The sequence below is a fragment of the Pseudorca crassidens genome, chromosome 6 (genome assembly GCF_039906515.1).
Source record: "Pseudorca crassidens isolate mPseCra1 chromosome 6, mPseCra1.hap1, whole genome shotgun sequence".
Taxonomy (NCBI): Eukaryota; Metazoa; Chordata; class Mammalia; order Artiodactyla; family Delphinidae; genus Pseudorca; species Pseudorca crassidens.
In genome coordinates, this window is record NC_090301.1 from 46,310,013 (window position 1) to 46,333,563 (window position 23,551).

Below are 23,551 nucleotides of genomic sequence, written 5' to 3' on the forward strand. Positions count from 1 at the left end.
CAAGTATCCTTTCGTACTGAGTATCACTCAGGTTCAGCACCTTGGCTAGAGGCCTGGTTGCCTCATTCTTTGTAATCCTCACTTTTTCATGTAGCAGCCTACTTAATTTCATCAACTGGCCTCTTTCCTGAAATACATACCTATTTAGTTTTTATAATTTACAAATCTTTTATTTCACCATTGTGAAAAGTTACCCTTTTCTTTAGAAATTAATCAAATATGATTTTGTTCTTCAGTGAATGTCCTGCTATAATGTTTTCTCAAACATCATTATTGCCTACCATAACTATATGTCTTTTGCCCCCATCTCCTCATTATCTCTTCAAAAGTCATTGATATTACTGTTTGAATATCTGAGTGTTTTATATAGTAAGCTACTGTTAAGGATATAGCTGACATAGAAGAATTACTAAGCTTTTAAAAAATCACCTAAGGAGAAAATTCCATCTTCAGCTGTGATGGAGTAACTGGAGCTGAACTTTCTCTCCTAATGTAAATAACTAGAAAACTGGGCAAAATATATGAATCAGCTGTTTACAGACATTGATCAAAAGGCAGTGCAGGATTGTGATCTCTGAGAGACGGGAAACACATGAGGTGAACCCTCTGGTCTCCCCAGCAATCTGCATGAAGGCACTTCAGACCACAGTTAAAGGAGGGAAATACCAGCACAGCATGGTGGTCTCCATGGTGGAGGATGTGGAGATTGGAGACTGGTAGACTGATGTGGCTGGGTTTTGAGGGACAATATGTGAGAGAGAATGGACATATGTAGAGAAAAAGCTAAAAAATCTGGATAAGGGTCCCTTTGAGTTTGTTACTGAATAATAAAACTGCATGCACTTGGTGAAATTCCATGAGTTTGAGAAAGTAATTACAGGGATTTGTAAGTGGAACAATTCCCAGAGCTCCCACATGACTAGGAGAAATTTTACATTTAATTTAGTACTAGGACTAAATTAGACCTAGAGTAAAAGCTACTTTAACCTTGCCATAGTGAAGCTTAAACCAAGCCTTAAAAGTTCCAGATAGGGATTCCCTGGTGGCGCAGTGGTTGAGAGTCCGCCTGCCGATGCAGGGGATGCGGGTTCGTGCCCCGGTACGGGAAGATCCCACATGCCGCGGAGCGGCTGGGCCCGTGAGCCATGGCCGCTGAGCCTGTGCGTCCGGAGCCTGTGCTCCGCAACGGGAGAGGCCACAACAGTGAGAGGCCCGCATACCGCAAAAAAGAATAAATAAAAATAAATAAATAAGTAAATAAATAAAAGTTCCAGATGATCCACAAGTAACTCAACTACTTGCCAGAAGGCACTTCTTTAATGGAAGATGGTAAAACATTCTTTAACGGAAGACAATAAAATCCAGCAGCCAACAGCATAATATTCAAAAATATCTATAATCCCCCCTGCCCAGAATACTAAACATTTGAAGAAGAAGCAAACTGTGATCCATAATTAGGAAAAAAGTGCTCAATTCAAACAGAGAAATGACAGAGGTGACAAAATTAGTAGACAAGGACTTTAAAATAGCTATTATAAATATGGTAAAGGATTTAAAGAAAACATGAACATAATAAGGAGAAAATGGAATACATAAAAGAGAACTAAATGGAAATTCTAAACCTGAAAAATTCAGTATATAAAATAAGAAATTTTCCAGATGTACTTAAAGCAGATTAGACATTACAGAAGAAAAGGTCAGTAAACTTAAAGACAGAGCAATAGTAACTGTTCAAGATGAAGGAGAGTGGGGATTAAAAAAAGGCTAAACAAGCAAACAAAAAAGAATATAGCCCAATAACCCATGGCAGGAAATCAAGAAGTCTATCAAAATGTGTAATTGGAGTCCTGGCAGTTGGGGCAGGAGATATGTGAACAAAAAAATGGCAAAGAATTATCCACATTTGATGAAAACTGTAACTTGTAGAACCAAGAACACTGAAAAAATAAAAAATAAAAAAAATAAAGAAAAAGAAGTCTACACAAATGAATATAATAATCAAATTGCTGAAAATTGTGGATAAAAAGTAAATCATAAAAAAATGAGGAAAATGATACATGAGGGAATGAAGATCGAAAGAATCCCCAAGTTCCCATCAAGAAACAATTCACAAGAGAAGAAAATGGAACATCTTATTTGAAGAGCTAAAGGAAAAAATAAACTGCCAATTAGTAATCTAGATCTATTAAAAATACCCTCATAATGGAGATATACACTTTTTCAGATTAACAATGTCTGAGAAAATTTATTGCTAGCAGACTTGCACTGTGAGTAATAGTAAAAGATTTAAAACTAAAGCACACAGGAAAGGAGGGGGAACATATGAGATTACTGTTGTAAGGTTCTGATACTACAGATGAAAGTGGTATTAATTACTTGAAGCCAAATTGTCATGAATTAAAGATGCATATTAAAATTACATTAAATTTTAATGGTATAATCACTCCAGTTAAAAGGTATATAGTAGGGCTTCCCTGGTGGCGCAGTGGTTCAGAGTCCGCCTGCCGATGCAGGGGACACGGGTTCGTGCCCCGGTCCAGGAAGATCCCACATGCCGCGGAGTGGCTGGGCCCGTGAGCTATGGCCGCTGAGACTGCGCGTCCGGAGCCTGTGCTTCGCAATGGGAGAGGCCACAACAGTGAGAGGCCCACGTACCGAAAAAAAAAAAAAAAAAAGGTATATAGTAGACAATATAAAAAAATCACGAACTAAGTACGTGTTGTCTGCAGGAAAGACGTTTTAAAAATACAGACACAGAGAGGTTAAAAGTGAAAAGATGAAAAAAGATATACCATGCAAGCACAGATCAGAAGAATGATTAGTAAAAGTAGACTATAGGACAAGGAATATTGGCAGGAGAAAGGGAAGACACATTATAAGAATGAGGGCCAATTAATCAAAAAACCATAAAAATCCTCAATGTCTATGTGTATGCCTCAATTACAGAACTGGAAAATTTTCAGAGAAAAAACTGACAGAAGTGAAAGGAGAAATATGATGTATATCTTATATATTAAGACTTGGAAGCTGAATTTGTGTTTTATTTTGGAGACCTTCGAGAACTATGGCTTGTAAATTACCATGCCTGAGAATAAAGTCAAGCCAAATATTTCAGAGAATAGGAACTAGGGATGTGTTTAGTTTGATATGTATGCTCAGCTGTCCTTTTGCATGTAAAGCTGTATTATCAGTTGTTTCCAAATATATATAATCTTGCATGATGTATTTACCTATGTAATAATAGAGACATGGTAACAAAGTTAATAAGGTAGAAAAAATTAAAATATAGTTTGTAAAATAGTTTCTAAACACATGGCTTTCAAAATGTTTGTCTTTTGGTTTAGTTGCTTTTTTCCCATAGCCTATACAAGAACAACATTGTATTTGATTATTATTTTTTGAAAAATAGGTGTATGTCGTGTGGAAATTAAAGAATTAGATGAAAGAGATCAAATTCCCACTTAACTTTTTAGCTAGTCAGCCTCTACAGCAACTTTTAAAGGTTCCAATAGGTATTCTGTTTATATTAATTACTATTTTATTAGTTGAGCTAACTGTGACTTACAGGTTTTCATGGGGATTTACATGGGAATTTTCTCCACAGGGAATTAAAGAGCATGTAAATACTTTTTCCATTCTCTTTATTTTTAAGTTTATTTTGTGTTTTATTTGTTTGGAATAGTGAAGACTTACCCAGTAACAAGAATATTCTGTCCATAGAGTCTTTTCCCATCTACTTGGAAAATTTTCTAGGCTGACTTCAACAAATATGAAATATAAAAGTTAGCATTCAGATTTTACCCTCCCCTTTCCCAACAGAAAACAAAAAGATGAAGAAAGAATAGGGCAAAAAAATATTTTTTTACAATTGTTTAAATGTATCAGGCAATTATGAATTAATTTTGATATCAATTAATTTTAATATTCATGATGAAATATTAAAATGTGAATTCATATACATTGGAGTTCAAGGAATTACTAAAATAAGAATTAGTAAAACATACTCCCATTATTCCTTAAGACATCATTAATAAATGTTATGTTCTGCATAAATCTAGGAAAATATGATAACTTGGATAATTTGCTGTAAACCTTATCTATCTTTTCAGACTGTAATTGGCATAAAAATAAATAGGGTATCCTGGTTGTTACCAGAAAGGAACAAGTTCTCTCTTTTAATATTGCATGAATATTGAAATCAAGCATCTCTGTGTTCCTGTTCCGTGGCTATTGTCAGTAGGTAAAACAGAGCAAAAGTGATTACTCAGCTCTCTAGTCTTATATACTGTTTATATGTATATATTCTTTCCCTGCCTTCATAAATTAAAAATGTAACATAATAATTGTACATTAAAATATTTTAATGTAAGCTTATTATGACAATCCACCATCTAAAAACATTAATTGGGGGTTGGTTATTTACAATAAAAAAAAATCAGGTTTTCTTAACATTTAAAATACAATTAGAATTACACACACACACACACACACACACATCTTTTTTAAGACTGTTGAATAAAACATAGTAAAGCTCAAAAGGGAGATGAACCACATCACCTTATCATTCGTAGACATTTTACTCTCCAAAGAATATCCTGATTGATCACTGGCTGAAAGGGGCATTTAAGCCATCTCATACTCGTATTCTCTCTCTCTTGCCTCTCTCTCCCTCCCTTTTATGTCTCTCTGGCCATACAACTAATAATAAGCTGCCTTGAACAAAGCTTTTCTCTGTAAAACAATTGATTATACAACAAATCAAATATCACTTAGTTTTCCTAATGTTTATGTGAACAAATCAAAATTTTACATAATATATCAATTTGAATTTCATTATCCTTTAAATTAGAATTTAGAATCCATACTTGAAATACAATGGGTCAAAGACAAGTAGCATTCTAGTTCTCAAGTGGAGTAATTCCAATAATTCTATGAGATTAAACTAAAAAATACCTCACAAATACCATTTGCTTCATTTCTCCTCTGTAATTGGAAATAATAATGAAGCTTGTAATTGGATTAAGATAATGAAGCAGAAGAAGGAATCGGGGAAGGAGGTAATTCTGGTTCCTTTCACCCCTACTTCCATTCCTCTATAGAAATGATCTGTTTGAATTACTTTCACATTTCACATTATTTTAATAAGTAACTATTTTAATCATAGATATTTTGAATAGCAAACTTAGTTCACCATGAATTATTATTTTTGTAAATGTGTTAGAAAGTTTTAAAATAGTTTTTGAGACATTATTATATTAAAATGTAGGTGACTTTATGGTTATACTGTAATAATTTAATTTAATCTTTAGAGCAAATAAGAAATTTATTGACATTCTGTATAAGAATAATTTTAATAGTAATAAACATATCACCCTAGTTTGTTAAATTGAAAGTCATAACATTATATTATAAATTGTGGTAATTGATACATATATACTGTTTTACTTGCAGATTATCCAAAGAAAACTAGAAGGACAAAGACAACATTGCAAAAAGGTGAATATTCATTTGTATGCTCATTAGTAGCATTTACATAAGGCACTTGGCAATTCAATTCTTAGCTTTCTCTGCTATGAGATTCATCATAAATCCATGTGATCTTTGACATGGTGTTTTGTTTCAGTGCATATAATAAAAATGTAGAAATAACATACATGATATTTGGTAAGGGAAGACTTCAAACACTGTGTTTACTCATTCTAATTCAGTGTGATATCTGGTATTAGATGAGTAACAATCCAGAGCCATGCACATGCTATTTTAACATCCCCAAAATAGTGATTTAGATGTTGCTGTTCTTACTTTATTTCTCAGATCTCTAATTCTTTCATAATCTCTGCATTGTGTGGCTTTAGTAAGTTTCATCCAGTATTACTCTGAATATATATATGCCTTTGAGTTGTCAACAGCCTGTATGCAAAAATAAGTGGAGATATTTAACAATAAATAATTGCTTTTGTCAACATTATTTAGCATTTGCATATTTTTGATTTAAATTATTTATAGTTTTTAACTAAAAAGAATTACTTTTTGGTGAATATATTATATCAGTACAAGAAAAATGTTACAAGAGATGAAGAAAGACATGCTCCTTTTAATAAAGGTCTAGAAGCTGACTTTGCTCAATTACCATTCACAGCATTTACATTTAAATGAGAAAATATTGAACAAAAAGATCAAATTATTTAATTCAGGACATTAAAAAGCTACATAATTCAAAGTGAATTTTAGTTTTACTAACTTTGATTTAATTATGTGGGAAAGAGCTGAAAAATTCTATAACTCACTGATAAGCTTAAGACAAACTACTGTCCAGAATTTCAATCAAAAGTTATAAAATAAATTCAGCAAAGTTTGTACAAACAACATAAGTAAATGTATTTATTTATAAGTTTTAAAATAACTTTCTATAAATATTGAATTAATTTTTACAAAAGTGTTCAATACTTCAATTAAATGAAATTCTTCTTATCTGTAATATCAAAGAATACAGCATATTTATAAATAGGGTTTTTTTGTCCATCAAGTAAAAGATGATATCTTCAACATTTAAACATTAGTATATTTTTTTTCAAAAATGTAGATTTAGGGGCTTCCCTGGTGGCGCAGTGGTTGAGCGTCCGCCTGCCGATGCAGGGGACACGGGTTCGTGACCCGGTCTGGGAAGATCGCACATGCCACGGAGCGGCTAGGCCCGTGAGCCATGGCCGCTGAGCCTGTGCGTCCGGAGCCTGTGCTCTGCAGCAGGAGAGGCCACAACAGTGAGAGGCCCGCGTACCGCAAAAAAAAAAAAAAAAAATGTAGATTTAGGAAAAAATTATATGCAGGGGAAATTTACTGGAAAATTATGCTACTTAATTTATATTTAATGATTTAGAATTGAAGCATTCTTATTTGATATTATATATGAAAGTTAGAGAGTAAAGCTATGGATATTATTCACATGTGTAAAAAATGTTCAGATGCTAAAACCAATCCATGATGAAGACCTTTAAGCATATTGATTTGAAGTCAACTTTGTGATATGCTTCCTAACATCACATCAGAACAGTTATAAAGACAATGGGGATTCTTTACAACCCTTTTGGGAGAAAGTTTTGTTTAAGACAATTGCCAAGTATGCAGCCTCAAACAAAAGTTAGTAGTGAAAATCATGTGGTTTGTGGAAGTTGGCATATATCTTAAAGCCTGCCTTCTGGGTTTTAACTGAGCATCAATTTAGAGCGAGGATTGTGTATGCAGATTCAATACAAACGTTAGAACTTTATTTATCTGAGGAATATTGGGAACGAATTTCTTAATTTGTGACCGTAGATATATTAAATTCTAGGTCTAAGCAGAATTATTTTACAAGTATGCAATTTCAACTCCTAAAATAAATGTATGTCCTAGAATGGGGCCTCATATAAATATGGCAACTTTCAGTTGTATAATTCCTTAATCATATTTTCAGAATAATTTGTTACTGTTTTCTCTTCTTTGTATGCAATATTTTTTACCTACTCCCTTTTGTTAAACATAGAATTCTTATATTATTTGTTAATATGATTTAAAATTTCATAAATACATACTAAGACCTAAACAAATCAAATTAGTGATCAAATGTATTTTTCTTTCTCTTGTAATACAGTATATTATAAAACTTTTTTAAACAGCTTTATTGAGATATAATTCACATGCTAAACAATTCAGCCATTTAAAGTGCACAATTTAATAATTTTAGTGTATTTAGTATAGCGCAACCATCAGCATAATCAATTTTAGAACATTTTTATCACACACCCCCCCAAAAAAACCTCTGTAATCACTAACAGACACTGCCCCATTTCTTCCGGCTCCCCCAGCCCCAGGCAACCATTAATCCACTTTCTACATCTATAGATTGGCCTATTCTGGATGTTTCATAAAAATGAAATCATATAATATATGGATATATAGATATATATGGATAATATATGGATTTCTGTGTCTGACTCATTTCACTCAGCATAATGTTGTCAAGGTTCATCCATGTCGTAGCAGATCTCAGTACTTCATTCCTTATTATGACAGGATAATATTCCATTATATGGATAGACCACATTTTGTTTATCCATTTATCAGATGATAGACATCTGGGTTGTTTCCACCTTTTGGCATTTGGGAATAATGTTGCTAGGTACATTAGGGTTCAAGTTTTTGTGTGCACATGTGATTTCATTTCTCTTGGCCTAGACACCTAGGCCTCGGTGTGGTTCTAATAGGCATTCCTTTTAGAATTCTGAGTGAAGTTGAACATCTTCATGAATTACCTGTTTAAATCCATTGCTTATTTTACTTTGGGTTGTTTGAATGTTTCTTATTTGTGACATTGTGATTTATAATAAAGATATAGTTGGTCTTCCTCCTGTTGTCCCTGGCACAGAGCTCAAAAAACCCTTGGAATTTCCTGACTTGAGTCTTAAAGGTATCTTTTGTTATGTTAATGATGTGACTTCCGGGACAGCTCCTCAGTTGGGGGGACTGCTGGTTGCTGGGGGAGCCAACCCCTTGATTAGAGGGTTGAAACTTTCAATCCCATCCCCCCTCCACCACCTCCGGAGAGGGGAGAGGGGCTGGAGGTTGAGTTCAATCACCAATGGCCAATGATTTAATTATTCATGCCTGTGTAATGAAGCCTCCATAAAAACACAAAAGGACGGAGGTCAGGGAACTTCCGGGTTGTTGAACTTGGGGAGATTCGGGAAGAGTGGATACCTGGAGAGGGAAGCTCTGCCCCTTCCCACATACCTTGCCCTGTGCATCTCCTCCACCTTGCTGTTCCTGAATTATATCCTTTTGTAATAAACTGGTGATCTAGTAAGAAAACTTTTCTGGAGTTCCGTGAGCCAAATTAATCAAACCCAAAGAGGGGGGTGTGGAACCTCAGATTTACAGCCTTGTTGGTCAGAAGCCCGGGGGGCGGGGGGGGCGGGGTGCACCTGAACTTTTTTAACATCTTTATTGGAGTATAATTGCTTTACAATGTTGTGTTAGTTTCTGCTGTATCACAAAGTGAATCAGCTATACGTATACATACATCCCCATATCTCCTCCCTCTTGCATTTTCCTCTCACCCTCCCTATCCCACCCCTCTAGGTGGACACAAAGCACCGAGCTGATCTCCCTGTGCTATGCGGCTGCTTCCCACTAGCTATCTATTTTACATTTGGTAGTGTATATAAGTCCATGCCACTCTCTCACTTTGTCCCAGCTTACCCTTCCCCCTCCCTGTGTCCTCAAGTCCATTCTCTATGATTGTGTCTTTATTCTTGCCCTGCCCCTAGGTTCTTCAGAACCATTTTTTTAAATAGATTCCATATATATGTGTTAGCATACAGTATTTGCTTTCTGACTTACTTCACTCTGTATGACAGACTATAGGTCCATCCACCTCACTACAAATAACTCAATCTCTTTCCTTTTTATGGCTGAGTAATATTCCATCGTATATATGTGCCATATCTTCTTTATCCATTCATCTGTTGATGGACACTTAGGTTGCTTCCATATCCTGCCTATTGTAAATAGTGCTGCAGTGAACATTGCTGTACATGACTCTTTTTGAATTATGGTTTCTCAGGGTATATGTCCAGTAGTGGGATTGCTGGGTCATATGGTAATTCTATTCTTAGTTTTTTAAGGAAGCTCCATACTGTTCTCCATAGTGGCTGTATCAATTTACATTCTCACCAACAGTGCAAGAGGGTTCCCTTCTCTCCACACCCTCTCCAGCATTTATTGTTTGTAGATTTTTTGATGATGGCCATTCTGACCAGTGTGAGGTGATACCTCATTGTAGTTTTGATTTGCATTTCTCTAATGATTAGTGATGTTGAGCTTCCTTTCATGTGTTTGTTGGCAATCTGTATATCTTTTTTGGAGAAATGTCTATTTAGGTCTTCTGCCCATTTTTGGATTGGGTTGTTTGTTTTTTTGATATTGAGCTGCATGAGCTGCTGGTATATTTTGGAGATTAATCCTTTGTCAGTTGCTTCATTTGCAAATATTTTCTCCCATTCTGAGGGTTGTCTTTTGGTCTTGTTTATGGTTTCCTTTGCTGTGCAAAAGCTTTTAAGTTTCATTAGATCCCATTTGTTTATTTTTGTTTTTATTTCCACTTCTCTAGGAGGTGGGTCAAAAAGGATCTTGCTGTAATTTATGTCATAGAGTGTTCTGCCTATGTTTTCCTCTAAGAGTCTTATAGTGTCTGGCCTTACATTTAGGTCTTTGGTCCATTTTGAGTTTGTGTATGGTGTTAGGGAGTGTTCTAATTTCATTCTTTTACATGTAGCTGTCCAGTTTTCCCTGCACCACTTATTGAAGAGGCTGTCTTTTCTCCATTGTATATTCTTGCCTCCTTTATCAAAGATAAGGTGTATTATAAAAATTTAAAGAAGTAGGATTTTTCCTTGTCCCATATATTAAACTTAACCATGGGAATAATAGTTACATTCACCTTAAGAAACAAGAGGCAGTAAACAATGAACAAAATAACTTTCAAATTGGTACTTTGAGAAGTCATAGAAAATAGATATTTTACTCTATATTAAAATAGGATGTTTTAATTAATAAAACAATTTTTTCATAGGGGATTGGTTTTTCTACTGTTGCAGAAATCATTAACATTATTAAATACATACTGTTTTTATAATAAAGCACTCATGAATATTGCTTCCCTGAGATAAATGCAAGATGCTTTAAGATGTGAAAAGATGCTACTCTTCATTTTTGCAGCTATGGTAATATATAGTTGCAGGGGGAAAGAAATGGGGAAATTGGAACTTTGCCCTAAAAAATTCAAGCCCAATATATCTTGCAATCATCATAATTTTGAAAATAATTTATTGCTTTTCTTTACAGAGTATGCATGTAAACAAGGCTTGTAATGTAGATCACAGTGGTACAACTTTTGTGACAGCTATGTTTAGCCTGGTTTGGAGCACTATCAAAGAATGGGTATTAGACTTTTTCAAAAGCCTCTCCAATCCCTGAACATGTATTTCCTGTCTGCCTCTGCACTATTGGAGTCATTCCAATGCCTGGAAGAAAAATAAGAGACACAGTGGAGGAGGATGTCATACCTAATACAGATATTAATTTCAGCATAAGAATTCAGGAAATTCTAAGTATAGCCATGAAAGCTTCCATACCCCTCAAAGCTTCTCCCTTTTTTAAAAATTGAAACCATTCTAATGAAGCAACAAAGTATACTTAAATGAGACTGCACACCTGAAAAATAAGAAATATTTGTAGATCTTTCCTAAATGTTGATGCACATAAGCTTAGTAAAAATAATTAAACCAAATTTTTGCCATAATATTTTGGACTTCCAAACCAAGGGTAAAAAAACCAAATATCTTTTATTCTCTCAGTTCATGAAAGAGCTGATAGTTAATGCCCTATTAATTTACTATGAGAAATTTAGAATTTGAAATTCCAATAGACACAATGTATGACAACAGTTGTAACTCCCTTATTCTAAATGTCACAGTAGATATAGTATAGTTGTGGATAAAGTTATATTTTACCTTTTATCTTTATCTTTTCATATTTACTCCTTAAATAATTTCAACTTAACCATTTATATTTTTAATTAACGTAATTAAATTATTAACAAAAAGGAATATTGCTTTCTGACATTTTTATAATTTCTAGAAAAGCCAGATTTCTGCTTTTTGGAAGAAGATGCTGGAATCTGTCGAGGTTATATTACTAGGTATTTTTATAACAATCAATCAAAGCAGTGTGAACGCTTCAAGTATGGTGGGTGCCTTGGCAATCTCAACAACTTTGAATCACTGGAAGAATGCAAGGACACCTGTGAGGACTCATGTACGTTCATTTCTCATCTCCTTTTACTTCATTTTATAGCATTCTTTTTAAAATAAGGCATCCTAGAGGATGTTCAGGCTTACCCAGATTTTGTTGCAGCCATGCAAATGAAGATCCACTGTAGTCACTCTTAATCTGATAGAAATTAGTCACCATGTTAGTTTATTTAAGAAACAGAGAATTAAGAAATTTATAGTGGAAATTATTTCCATAGAAATTGCTTTTAGGTTACATTATTTAATCTTCCTTTCTGAGAATACTATAGTGCAATTTAGGCACAAGAGTAGGACTGCTGAAATCCCTTAGGCTTATAAAAATTTGAGAGCACGTGGTTCTTTAGAAACTACCACCTAAAATCAGTCAGTTTTATCTGAGCCTAAAATTAATTAAAGGAGTGACTTAAACATTAATTGTTACCTTTTTTGTTTTGACAAAGAACCACAAAGTTACTCATGGAAATATTATAGTATAAGATACATATATAAAGATATATATATCTTATATATATGAGATATAAAGATATATAGATTCACTAATTTAACATACCAATGTGAATAAAATTTCTAGACATCTACTTTTCTTAACACAACTTCTGTGCTTTGCTTTATGTGTACAATTATGAGCTTGTGAAAATGTCTTCTATTTTAATTGGCTGTATTTTTTTCCAGTGAATGATTTCCAGGTGGATGATTATAGAACCCAGCTTGATGCTGTGAATAATGACTCCTTGACTCCCCAGCCTACCAAGGTACCCAGCTTCTTCGGTAAGACTCTCTTTTAATTGCTGCCAGAAAAATATTATCATGGTAACAATAGAAATAGAATGTATATGAGAACTATGCTTTTTAGAAAATTATACTTCTTTTGTTATTTAATAATACGTGTGTTGAAATACTGAGATTCAAAATTGCTTAAGACCTTTTGTCCCAGAAAAGTGATAATTTTCCTAGTCTATTTTAAAGTATGCTTTGTAGTAGGCTTTTGATTACATATCCCATGAAAACTTTTACATGATATTTAACTCTGCACCAAATTTATCTTATAAAATAATGCTAGGAATTATCAACTTCATCATTGTAATGGCAGCAGTGTGTCAAAAGCATCCTAAAGTGTTCTTAAATTGAGCATAGCATTGGAGAAGTTCTCTGGTGTTAGTCACAGGACAGATTAGGAATTCGGTGACTAACCATCCGTGAGGCTATGTCACTCTGAGAGAATTTTCTTTTGGATGTATGCAGAACACTTTTCTGGACTCTGTCCTGTCAACATATTTGTCAAATTTAAACAAACATACAGGAAATATGCTCACAAAAATGCAGAGCTGGGAAAATAATGGAAATACTGGAAAACATAACCAGACACTACAAATATCTAGACAAACAACCTAAAAAGTTGAAAGTTAATGGGATGAATGTAATTCTTTCTAAATTTAAAAAATCACAAGTGCTTATTCAGAAATTGGAGATTTTGCTTAGAAGCAGTCCGTATAAGTGTTAAACGTAAAGGTGGCATGTGTTGAGAGTTCTGTGGCTATTAAAATTTCAGCCTTAGGGTAAAAAGAGACATAGTGTCTGGGGCACAGGTTCTCTACCCCAGCCATGTGTCAGAATTGGATGGGGTTCAGAATGTCTTTGAGCATCTTTCTTTACAAAAAACAAACAAACAAGCAAAACTTCTGCCCAGATGGATTTAAAGGACTGCAAATGTTGTCTGTGATTTATCTAGAATGAGGAATATAGTCCTACATTGACCTGATGATGTCTGTGGACTTGCTTCAGCCCTGAATGCCATACCTTAGAAGTCACTGGACTGAGACTTAGGACTGGAAAGTGTAAGGAGATGTGAGATCTAAGAGAGAACATTATATATACTCTCAGTACTTGAAACACTGTCATGTGAAAGGAAAATTAAATTCTGTACATGCCTCACTCAATCTTCTCCATTTCAGTCTTCCCTGTCCATATCCCCCCCGGTTCCTTATCTCCCTCAACCCAGCCTAAGAATCAGAATTAATGAATGAAATCTAAAGTACAAATTTCTTTCTGTAAAGTGTTTATTTTTAATGTGAGGTCTTCAAAAATGAATGAGTGCTTCAGTGACTAAATTCCCCAAATTGCAGGCATTCAAATAGTGTTCCAATAGTACTTGCAGTGTCATAAAGGGCATGCAAAATTTCAGAGGGAGTTAGTATATTCAAAATGCCTTCAGGTCTTTAGATTTTATAATTAGAGCAGTGAAGTATTACATCTGTCACTGCTTGCAATTATATAAATACATTTTATAATAATTTAAGAAAATACAGTTCTATGTTTATGTAAAAACTTGTTCAACGTTTTAGCAAATGTGTAAGGTTCTCCGTGGATATTAGGTTCTTTTGAAAAGATGTAAATCCTTTAAGGTTTTGATTCAGTGTACAGGAATAAGAATGTGCCCCACAATACAAATAGAATAGCATTCATTTAAAATTCTTTTCATTAAAAACAATCCTTAGGTATTTGAATATTCCAAAAATATAGCTAGATTGTGTTATTGTTATTAAGTGAAATATTTATAAATATAATTTTAATGTTTCTCTTTCTGATAATAGAAAAACATTTTAGAAATTTTGTTCAATGTTACTGGAAAATGGTTTGGTAATTTTTTTTAATTGCTATTTATTCTCAACCATAATATTGCAAATTAGCATGAGAATATATATTTTCCAGTGAACCCTCTTGACTCAAGATATTTGAATGCTTATTAAGAACAACTGAGGTTTAATTTTCTTTCATTTCCATATTTCAATATTAGTAGGCTACATAGGTGACCTCAAATATTGAAACTTGCTCTTCCTTAAAGAGGTTTTTGTTTTGTTTTGTTTTGTTTTGTTTTTGCGGTACGCGGGCCTCTCACTGTTGTGGCCTCTCCCGTTGTGGAGCACAGGCTCCGGACACGCAGGCCCAGCAGCCATGGCTCATGGGCCCAGCCGCTCCGCGGCACGTGGGATCCTCCCAGACCGGGGCACGAACCCGTGTCCCCTGCATTGGCAGGCGGACTCTCAACCACTGCACCACCAGGGAAGCCCTAAAGAGATTTTTTATAAATGTTTTGTAAGCATGGCCCTGTGCAAAAGTGAGAGCAAATTATTTGATTTTAATTCTTTGTCCTGAATTGTGAGGATCTCTGCATAGTTACAATAAATATGTGCTCAGTACATGTGGGAGAGAAGTAATTCTAACACAGTATCTCTAAATGTATGCAGTTCTGTGTAAGATCTTCAGAATGAAAGACTGTCACAACTGGTTCTTCTTGACTTTCCTGCTGGGATTAGCACTAAAATATAGTGGATAAGAGAAATGACTCTGAGCCTGAAGACTTGGTCTCAGATCCCATTTCTTTCACTTACTAGCTGTGCAACCTTAAGATAATTCTTAACCTCTCAGAACCTTATTTTTTCCCACCGCAAAATGAGGATGTTAATAATATAGTACTTACCTCATAGGTTTTATTGTGAGGTGAAATCAGTCAATATACATAACTTGCTTAGGACAGTACCTGATAACCTATTGAGTGCTACATAAGTATGATTTGTCATTATTACCCATGTAATTCAGAGCAATACAAGCCTTAGTTCCCAGGTCTTAGTTTCTCATCTGTAAAACAACTCTTTGTAAATTCCCATTTGCAGGAAAAGGTGGTATTTCAGCCACTTATAAAATCTCTAATTATTCAAATAAGTGCTTCAGTAAAAAAAATTACAATTAACCTTTAAAAGAGAATTCACAATAGAACTAAATACATATGTGGGAACTTAAACAGTTCAAATGTGTTTCCTAGAAACAAATTGAGAATATAGGCATGCAGAAGTATCATGGGGCTTTGAAACCAAAAGAATTTTATTTGTAAAATTTTTCTTTATAGTTTTCAGTATTTCCAGCTTTCCAAATTTTCAGAATTCTGCCACCATTTTTCCATTTATTTCAGCTTGAGCATTTGGTAATCTCTTTTGATCACTTCTGTTCTAGTCAGTCATTAAATTCTATTGCTTTTTCTGATGAAATGTCCATTCTCATCGTCTCCATTTTCCGTCTAGCCTGTTTCCTTCAGACTATCAATCCTTCATGTTTAGATTACAACAATCATATGTCAACCAAACTGGGATGCTAATAGAAATGAAAGGAGAATGCTAAAAAAAATTTTATTTATTTAAAATATATACATATAGACAGAAAATTGGGTTTGTCATTTTGGTGGATAAATATTATAGTTTTATTTTAAAACATTTCAATTTTTAAAAAGCACAATATGTTGGAACATGATATACCAAAAAATAAGCATGAACTAATACTAGCTCTGGCAGACCAGATGTTATAGACATTAGATAGGTAGATAAGGAGGATAAATAAATAGATATCGCAGAGTTCAGCTATAACTCAGATATACTACATATATTATTAATATGGTCATATACCAGGCATAAGTCAAGTAAAACATTTTATGTATATGTGTGTATATGTATAGACATAAAAGACGGAGATGGAGAATCAGAGCTACATATAACATGTATAAGATATGACCTTTTTTGACATGACTGGCCTACTTAGATACATTCATTATATTAGAGTCAAGCAAATTTACATATTTCTCTTGCTTTATAGAAAAGATTTTTAACTTAATGGATACATTTTTTCCCCATGTTAATTTAGCCTCATCCACTTGGCTTAAATTTGTCTGTTATCTGTTAGCTGTCTACCTATTCCAGATTTTGTCTCACTATCCTGTAAATAAAAAAGTTTTTTGTCCATTCAGAATAGATATTGTCATTAAACACAAATTATCCACTATCTTCATTATTATTAAACACAAGTTATCCACTGCTTTCTCCCACCTAAAACTCACTGGCCTTCCTCATCGTATCTAAGCTGCTTTTTTACCACCATAAGGAAGACTTCTTCCTCTCTCTTTCCCCTGGCTTTTTATTTTGATTCATTTAATATTTATATTGCTTGATGTGTCAGCTCTGCCTCACTGACTAGATTACAAGTTTTTTGAAGGAAGAGACCATGGATTATATATTTTGTAGACCTCCCTCCCCTAGTGTTTATCCCATTGTTAGGCACAGGATAGAAGATTAATATTTTTTTTATTTATTAATTTTGTAATCCACAGTTACAACAGAAAGAACAAATGACGGTTGGAAGAATGCTGATCACACTTACCAAGTCTTTCTGAACATCTGCATTCATGCATCCATATTCATTTTAAGATTACATAGCATTTTATGCATATGTTAATAATTGTTTTTTGGTATTTCTTTAATATTTATATGGTATATGTGATGCCTTTCATAGGATACTATTAATAAAGTTTTAATATTTATATGCATAGAGTTAATATATTCCTCTCAATATATCTCTTTGATAAACATCTAACTAGCAAAGAAAAACTAATGTTTTCAAGTGTTCATATTGGTACTGGGCCTTTTGAGTGGACTTGACTCATTCATGAAAAAAGTGGATTATCCTTCTGCTGCTCATAGCTTCCTTTGCTTCTGTATATCAACTGTTTTTTTGGTTTTTTTTCTACGTGGGCCTCTCACTGCTGCGGCCTCTCCCGTTGCGGAGCACGGGCTCCGGACGCGCAGGCTCAGCGGCCATAGCTCACGGGCCCAGCTGCTCTGTGGCATGTGGGATCCTCCCGGACCGGAGCATGAACACATGTCCCCTGCATCGGCAGGCAGACTCTCAACCACTGCGCCACCAGGGAAGCCCCTGTATATCAACTCTTAATAGCTGTCTTGGAACTACACCAGCTATATGATATTTCGGAAAGAAAAACTTTGAGTAGACTTCAAAAGTCTATTGCCAACCCAGTCTGGTACTTACTATTTAAGAAAATGAACATCTATATACCTGACCTAGTCCCATGTTGCTTCCTGGCAGCCTCCAGGTCAAGGGAGAATGATTGGATGGTATTCTGAAGGCCATTTGGGTACTTGGAACTCTGTGTCTCTCCTGACTGTATTCATTGTATGACCTAGTGGCCAGATTCCATATATATGTGAAAAAAATGGGTAGAAAAGACACACACACACACACACACACACACACACACACATACACACACACACACACATCTTTTTAAAAATTTTGGTTATCAGCCTTCTGGAAGAGGTGTTATGCTCATCTGGAAGAGGTGTTATGCTCAGAAATTGCCTGATTGACACCAAACAAACACCATTACTGATATGGTCAATTTACAGATTTGCAAGAGAATGTTGTCACCTATTTGGCCTCTTGTTGAAGATGTGGTTACATAAAGGAGACTATTACAACCATGGAAATTTTTTGGAAAGAAAATAACCTCCATCAACTGAAGAGTTACACACTTAGCTATATACCACAGTTAATCACTAAGCAGTGTCAACAATTCTGGAAAACCCCACTCATCAACAACCCGCTTCCATAGTCCCAAAGAAGTATCCTGTTTTTCATACTGTGTTCTCAAACCAAGAAGCACAGAAACTTCCCTCATAATCTAAATATTCCTGCGTGGTTAATCAGGTGCCTTCAAGCTGGCTTTACAAAAATTGATAACAACTTGTGGTAAGGATTCATCAGACCTACTATTTCTTGGCAGGAGATCTGGTGAGAAACAAAAATGTAGCACTTCATCTCTGCCAAGAGTGCTGCCATCTGACTATAGTCACTCTAGGTGACCACTGACTACTTTTGCTAATCCTTTTCTTCCTGGACCATCTCTGGTTTTAACAAGGATAAATTTTTTGCCCCAGTCATAAGATTCCTCCAGAGAAGTGTTTCTAAATATATGGATACCTTTAAAAGAGAAAATTCACAGACCTCCATTTTGAAAACCAAATTACTTTGAATGACATTAATTTTATATGAACAAGTAAAATGGTAGGAATAAACTTCTTTGGCATGTGACCATTACACAACTATAAATCAAAACTTATTCACAAATGAATACAATACAAACTGCAAACTAACAAATTACTAATTCATTGATTCATTTGATGGCACATGTTTTTGGCTAAAAAGGAAAAATCCCTATATTATGATTTTGGTATGGACTGCTATAGGACATGTTAGGAATGAGATAGGAATAGGTTAGAAAACCCTGTGCTACTCCGTGTTGCGTGTAAGCCTTTGCCCTTTTTCTATTTGAATGCTGGACAATCTTTGCAGGAATGAATTTGAGAAGCATTGAAATAAAATGTATATTTTAGGAAAATTCCAACTTTATCTTTCCTAGGGACACAGCAGAATGAGGGTTCTAGTCTTCTATCACATCTTAATGCTATTAAATGGATCCAACTGGCCAGTGCAAATATGATCAGAGAGGGCATAAAATCCTGGAACTTTGGTCTATTTCTAGAATCTGCCCAGGCTGAACATGCCAACTCAATAATTCTCGCCTTCAAATGTTTGAGCTCTCTGAATACCGTTTGGCTCAGCACTGTTACTCCCAAAACTTGTCTTCAGCCTCCTTGTTTGATGACCTGTTTTGATTAGGTATATTTCTCCTGTACAAACTTGATAAATTCCAACTCCACTCACATAACTGAGGGTAAGAAGCTTCTAAGACATACTGAATCTGAGCTTCAAAGAAGAGAGACTTTGAGAATGAAACATAAAGGATAAGTTGTGACAACTTTCATTTTACCTGATAATTATTAAAATATATTTGCTCAGTTATTTTTATTTTCTAGTTAGTTTTCAGAAGACATATCATAGTGGTTAAGAACATTGGCTTTATGGGCAGAAAGATGTGGTTTAAATTCCAGTTCTGCTATTGCAGACTCTCTCTGTGGCCTTGAAAAAAATTACACAACTTTCAGTCTCAGGTGCCTCATTTGTTATACGTGAAGAGTGATAGCTCATAAAATTTTGGGGAAGATTGTAATGACTTATCTTAACCCAGTGTTTAGCATAAATAAGGGCTCAAAGGTATTAATATTTGAATTTTTCACGATGGTGGTATCAATGATTATCCAGTATCAACAGAGGTTTAAAGCAGGAAAAAATAAAATAATCAGGGGTATCATATGTATGCACTTTATCAGTAATCATTTTTAATACAACTAAAGTATGTAACCTTGATTTGAAGTGCCTGTATTTAATATACTTAATACTATGATTACCTGAAATAACATAAAGCACTTGTAAAATTCAAACATAATTATAAAATACCAATACCTGTTTCGTGTCTTTGGGTCTTATTTCTAATCAGAGGACTTGCAAACCTGTGTTTCCAACTTTATCTTATGACTTTAGGTACAGATCTGTTATGTTTCTAAATTTCGATTCAGTTCAATAATAACTGAGTGCCTTCTATGTGACAGGATTTGTCATGCAGACTGGGAGTTTAATAATAATAAATAAGAGGGTGGTTTTGTCTTTTACAGGCATGCCTGAGAAATAGGGGCATACATAGATGAAGGGAGGACATAGTCAGGATGTTGTACTTGCACTGAAGGATTGTCAAAATTAAAATTTTCTGTCTTCTCAAAACCTGAGTTCCATCTTCTATCTAACGTCTTGGACTTGTTTGCCTAGGTGCTGGCTAATCCATAGGCATAGTTCACAATTCCATCTTCATTCAGGGAATTTTCTAAGTAAAGCCACATTGAAAGAAAGCCATGATAAAATGACAAATTTTGAAACTACTGACTGTATTTTATACTCTAATTATATTTCATAATACATTAGAAATATTCCATCTTCTAAGTCAACCAGTCTAGAAATATTAGAATTACCTTCTCTCTAGCTGTCTCACTACCCACATTCACTCTGGTGCTTAATTTTAGCCATTCCCACTGTAACTGCTTTAGTTAGGGTTATCTTATATTCTCCTCTATTGCAAGTCCCCTACTGGATTCAGCTGACACACGCCTGGTTGTGTTTGTTTCACGCATAAAGATAGATCAGAATTTGTCTCTTTCATCCTTTTATATGTTCAGTCATTTATTAATGTCTACATCATAAAAACCAAATATATTAGTATTCAAGGACCTTCTTAATTTTGTCTAAATCTGCTTTTCCAGCCTTGTGTCCCACTATACGCTCCATGCACTCTGCTCTTCAGATAGCTTGGAGTTTGTGAAGTACCTCAACAAACCAGGAATATTCGGACCTGTGCTTTCCTTCACCTATATTCCCTCTACCTCCTTTGCTTATTAAAATTTCTTGAAAGCTGATCAAGGGACTAAATAAGCATTACTTTTCACCTTTTACTAAAATCTTATAGGGTTTTCAATGTTGCAGATATGAAGAAAAGTTTTTCTAATGTATTATAAGGTATAATTATCTTAGTATAAGTTTACTCATAAGAGTCTCATAATTTGTGATTTTACTATGGCTTTCTTCCTTTGTGGCTTTATTTAGAAAAATCCCTTGATGAAAATAGTTTTGTGAACTTTGTCCATGGATTAGGCAATATCTAGGCAAGGAATAAATATCTACCTAATTTCCCTTCCTCCTGTTTAATCTGTGAGGCTTCATTGTCTGGGCAAGGTTTCTGACAGTCTATTTCCTCATGACCTTTCAGTTTCAAGTGCCCTGGCAGCTTACCTTTTACATTTCAACCTCAGCTAAGTGGCCCAGTACACACAGAAAAAAGAAAGTTCCATAGTGCTTGTTTTCCCATTCCCTGCCCTCTTTTCTATATGGCATGTCAGTTTCTACCCATTTAACACCAGTTCTACCTAGTGAATGGAGATACATGCTTTCCCTGTAGTACAAATTTACTATCTGTAAATAGTAAATTTACAAGTGACAGGTTTATTCTTCATTCCTAATCTGATATAGATTCTAATCTCTAGGCTTTATGACCCCATAACACTGGGATCCCCTAAAAATATTTTTATTATATAATATCTCTAATATTTATTATATAATATATTTTATTATTACATAATTTGAGCATAATTGAAGACAACTTGCAAAAAATACAAAAGTAGAAGAAAAAATTAGCCATATTTGCATTACGCGGAGACACTCACCATTAATATTCTAACATATTTCCTTTTACTATTTCTTTGCTATTTTTGTTTCCAACTCATCACGAAGTAAATGAAATACTGTAAAAGTAGCTTCTGGAGGATCCCCAGCAGTATAGAATAGGCTTAGCACAAAAGAATCTATTTTGCAGAGTTGTAAAGTCTAAGCTCCCTACCTCATAAAAACATCTCTACAGTGATCACCTTTCCCACTGATTACATACCCTCTCAGCTTTTTGTGTGTGTTTATATATGTATATGTATGTGCTTAATTTTGGGGTGTTGACACAGAAAGGTAAACTATCATATTTTATTGACTGTGAGGTACATATTTTTCCATGTTTTAACATGGTTCAGATCATGATGAAACTTGTAACTTATGGTATGTAACAGTGTAATTGTATTTTTTTTCTTTATAAGCAGTGCATAAAATAATGGTGCATCTTAAAATCAATGGCACCTTAGGTTCTGTAAATTTGCAGAACATTTGAGTAATGAGCAATTACTTCCACTTTTGTGGGTATGAAGAGAAAATAAAAGCAACAAATGGTAAATAAATACAATGCAGTAAGGTCCAAGTTTGTTAAAATTTTTAGGCACTTTTCTTTTTGTTAAATTGTTTAGGCACTTTTAAACACTATTGTAAATGTATAAATTTATATAAACTTTTAGTGGAAAAGGCAACAGCATCTACCAAATTATAAATTGAATATAGCTTTTGCACAATTCTAATTTTAGAAATATCTCCTAGAAATATCTGAACCAGTATATAAGGATGTTCATGAGCCACTGTCTGGACCTGAAAAAAATAAACGGAAGTAATCTATGTATACACAATAATGGATTAAGTATACTGTAGTCAATTCAAAAAATTAAATACTGTGCATACATTAAAAAGAATGAGGTAGTAGGGCTTCTCTGGTGGCCCAGTGGTTGAGAGTCCGCCTGCCGATGCAGGGGACACGGGTTCGTGCCCCGGTCCGGGAAGATCCCACATGCCGCGGAGCAGCTGGGCCCGTGAGCCATGGCCGCTGAGCCTGCGCGTCCGGAGCCTGTGCTCCGCAACGGGAGAGGCCACAACAGTGAGAGGCCCGCGTACCACAAAAAAAAAAAAAAAAAAAAAAGAATGAGGTATACAGATGAAGAAATGTGGAAACAAGCCAGAAAATATTATCAACTATAATAATGAGACAGAACAGTATACTAATATGTTTGCATATGCAAACGATTTGGGGGAAGATATTCCCAAACCACTGGTGGTGGTTTAAAGGGCAAGGGTCAAATTATGGAGAACTTTTGTTTTATATTTGTCATACTTTTATATTATTTCAACATTTTACAATGATAAAGTATAATTAGAAAATAAAAATCTTTATATTTTTCTTCACAATAAAATTATGGGAAAAAAGAATTTGTTCAAAGGAAAGATTTGTTATTCAATTCCCTAAAACAATCTCAGAAGACAAAAAATAATTTATTCAACAAGTGATGAGGTAGTTCCTAAAACCTAAGTTCGTTGGTAAAATAAAAACCTAAATATAGGCATGTAAAATGGGACAGTAAGAGAGACACCATAGTAAAGATTCAAGTGAGTACAAAATTCAAAGTTTAGTGTATAAGTTTCAAAGCAATTGCATAAGGCACTTTACATATAAAACTGGCTCTGGAGCATCACCTTATAGTTTACCAGTCATACTA

At 34.5% G+C, this 23,551-nt stretch overlaps 1 protein-coding gene across 6 annotated transcripts in view; it reads left to right on the top strand.

The window, feature by feature from the left end:
• The window catches only part of TFPI (tissue factor pathway inhibitor), a 67,410-nt gene that overhangs the window by 36,386 nt on the left and 7,473 nt on the right, over nt 1-23,551 (top strand). For 5 of the 6 annotated variants that reach the window (XM_067741251.1, XM_067741249.1, XM_067741253.1 and 2 more), the window contains 3 exons: nt 5,452-5,496; nt 11,677-11,853; nt 12,522-12,617. In XM_067741251.1, coding sequence (XP_067597352.1) covers nt 5,452-5,496; nt 11,677-11,853; nt 12,522-12,617 — 318 coding nt within the window. Of the gene's footprint in view, nt 1-5,451; nt 5,497-11,676; nt 11,854-12,521; nt 12,618-17,001; nt 17,218-23,551 lie in introns of those variants that run through there. The other variant, XM_067741252.1, reaches the window with a different exon arrangement.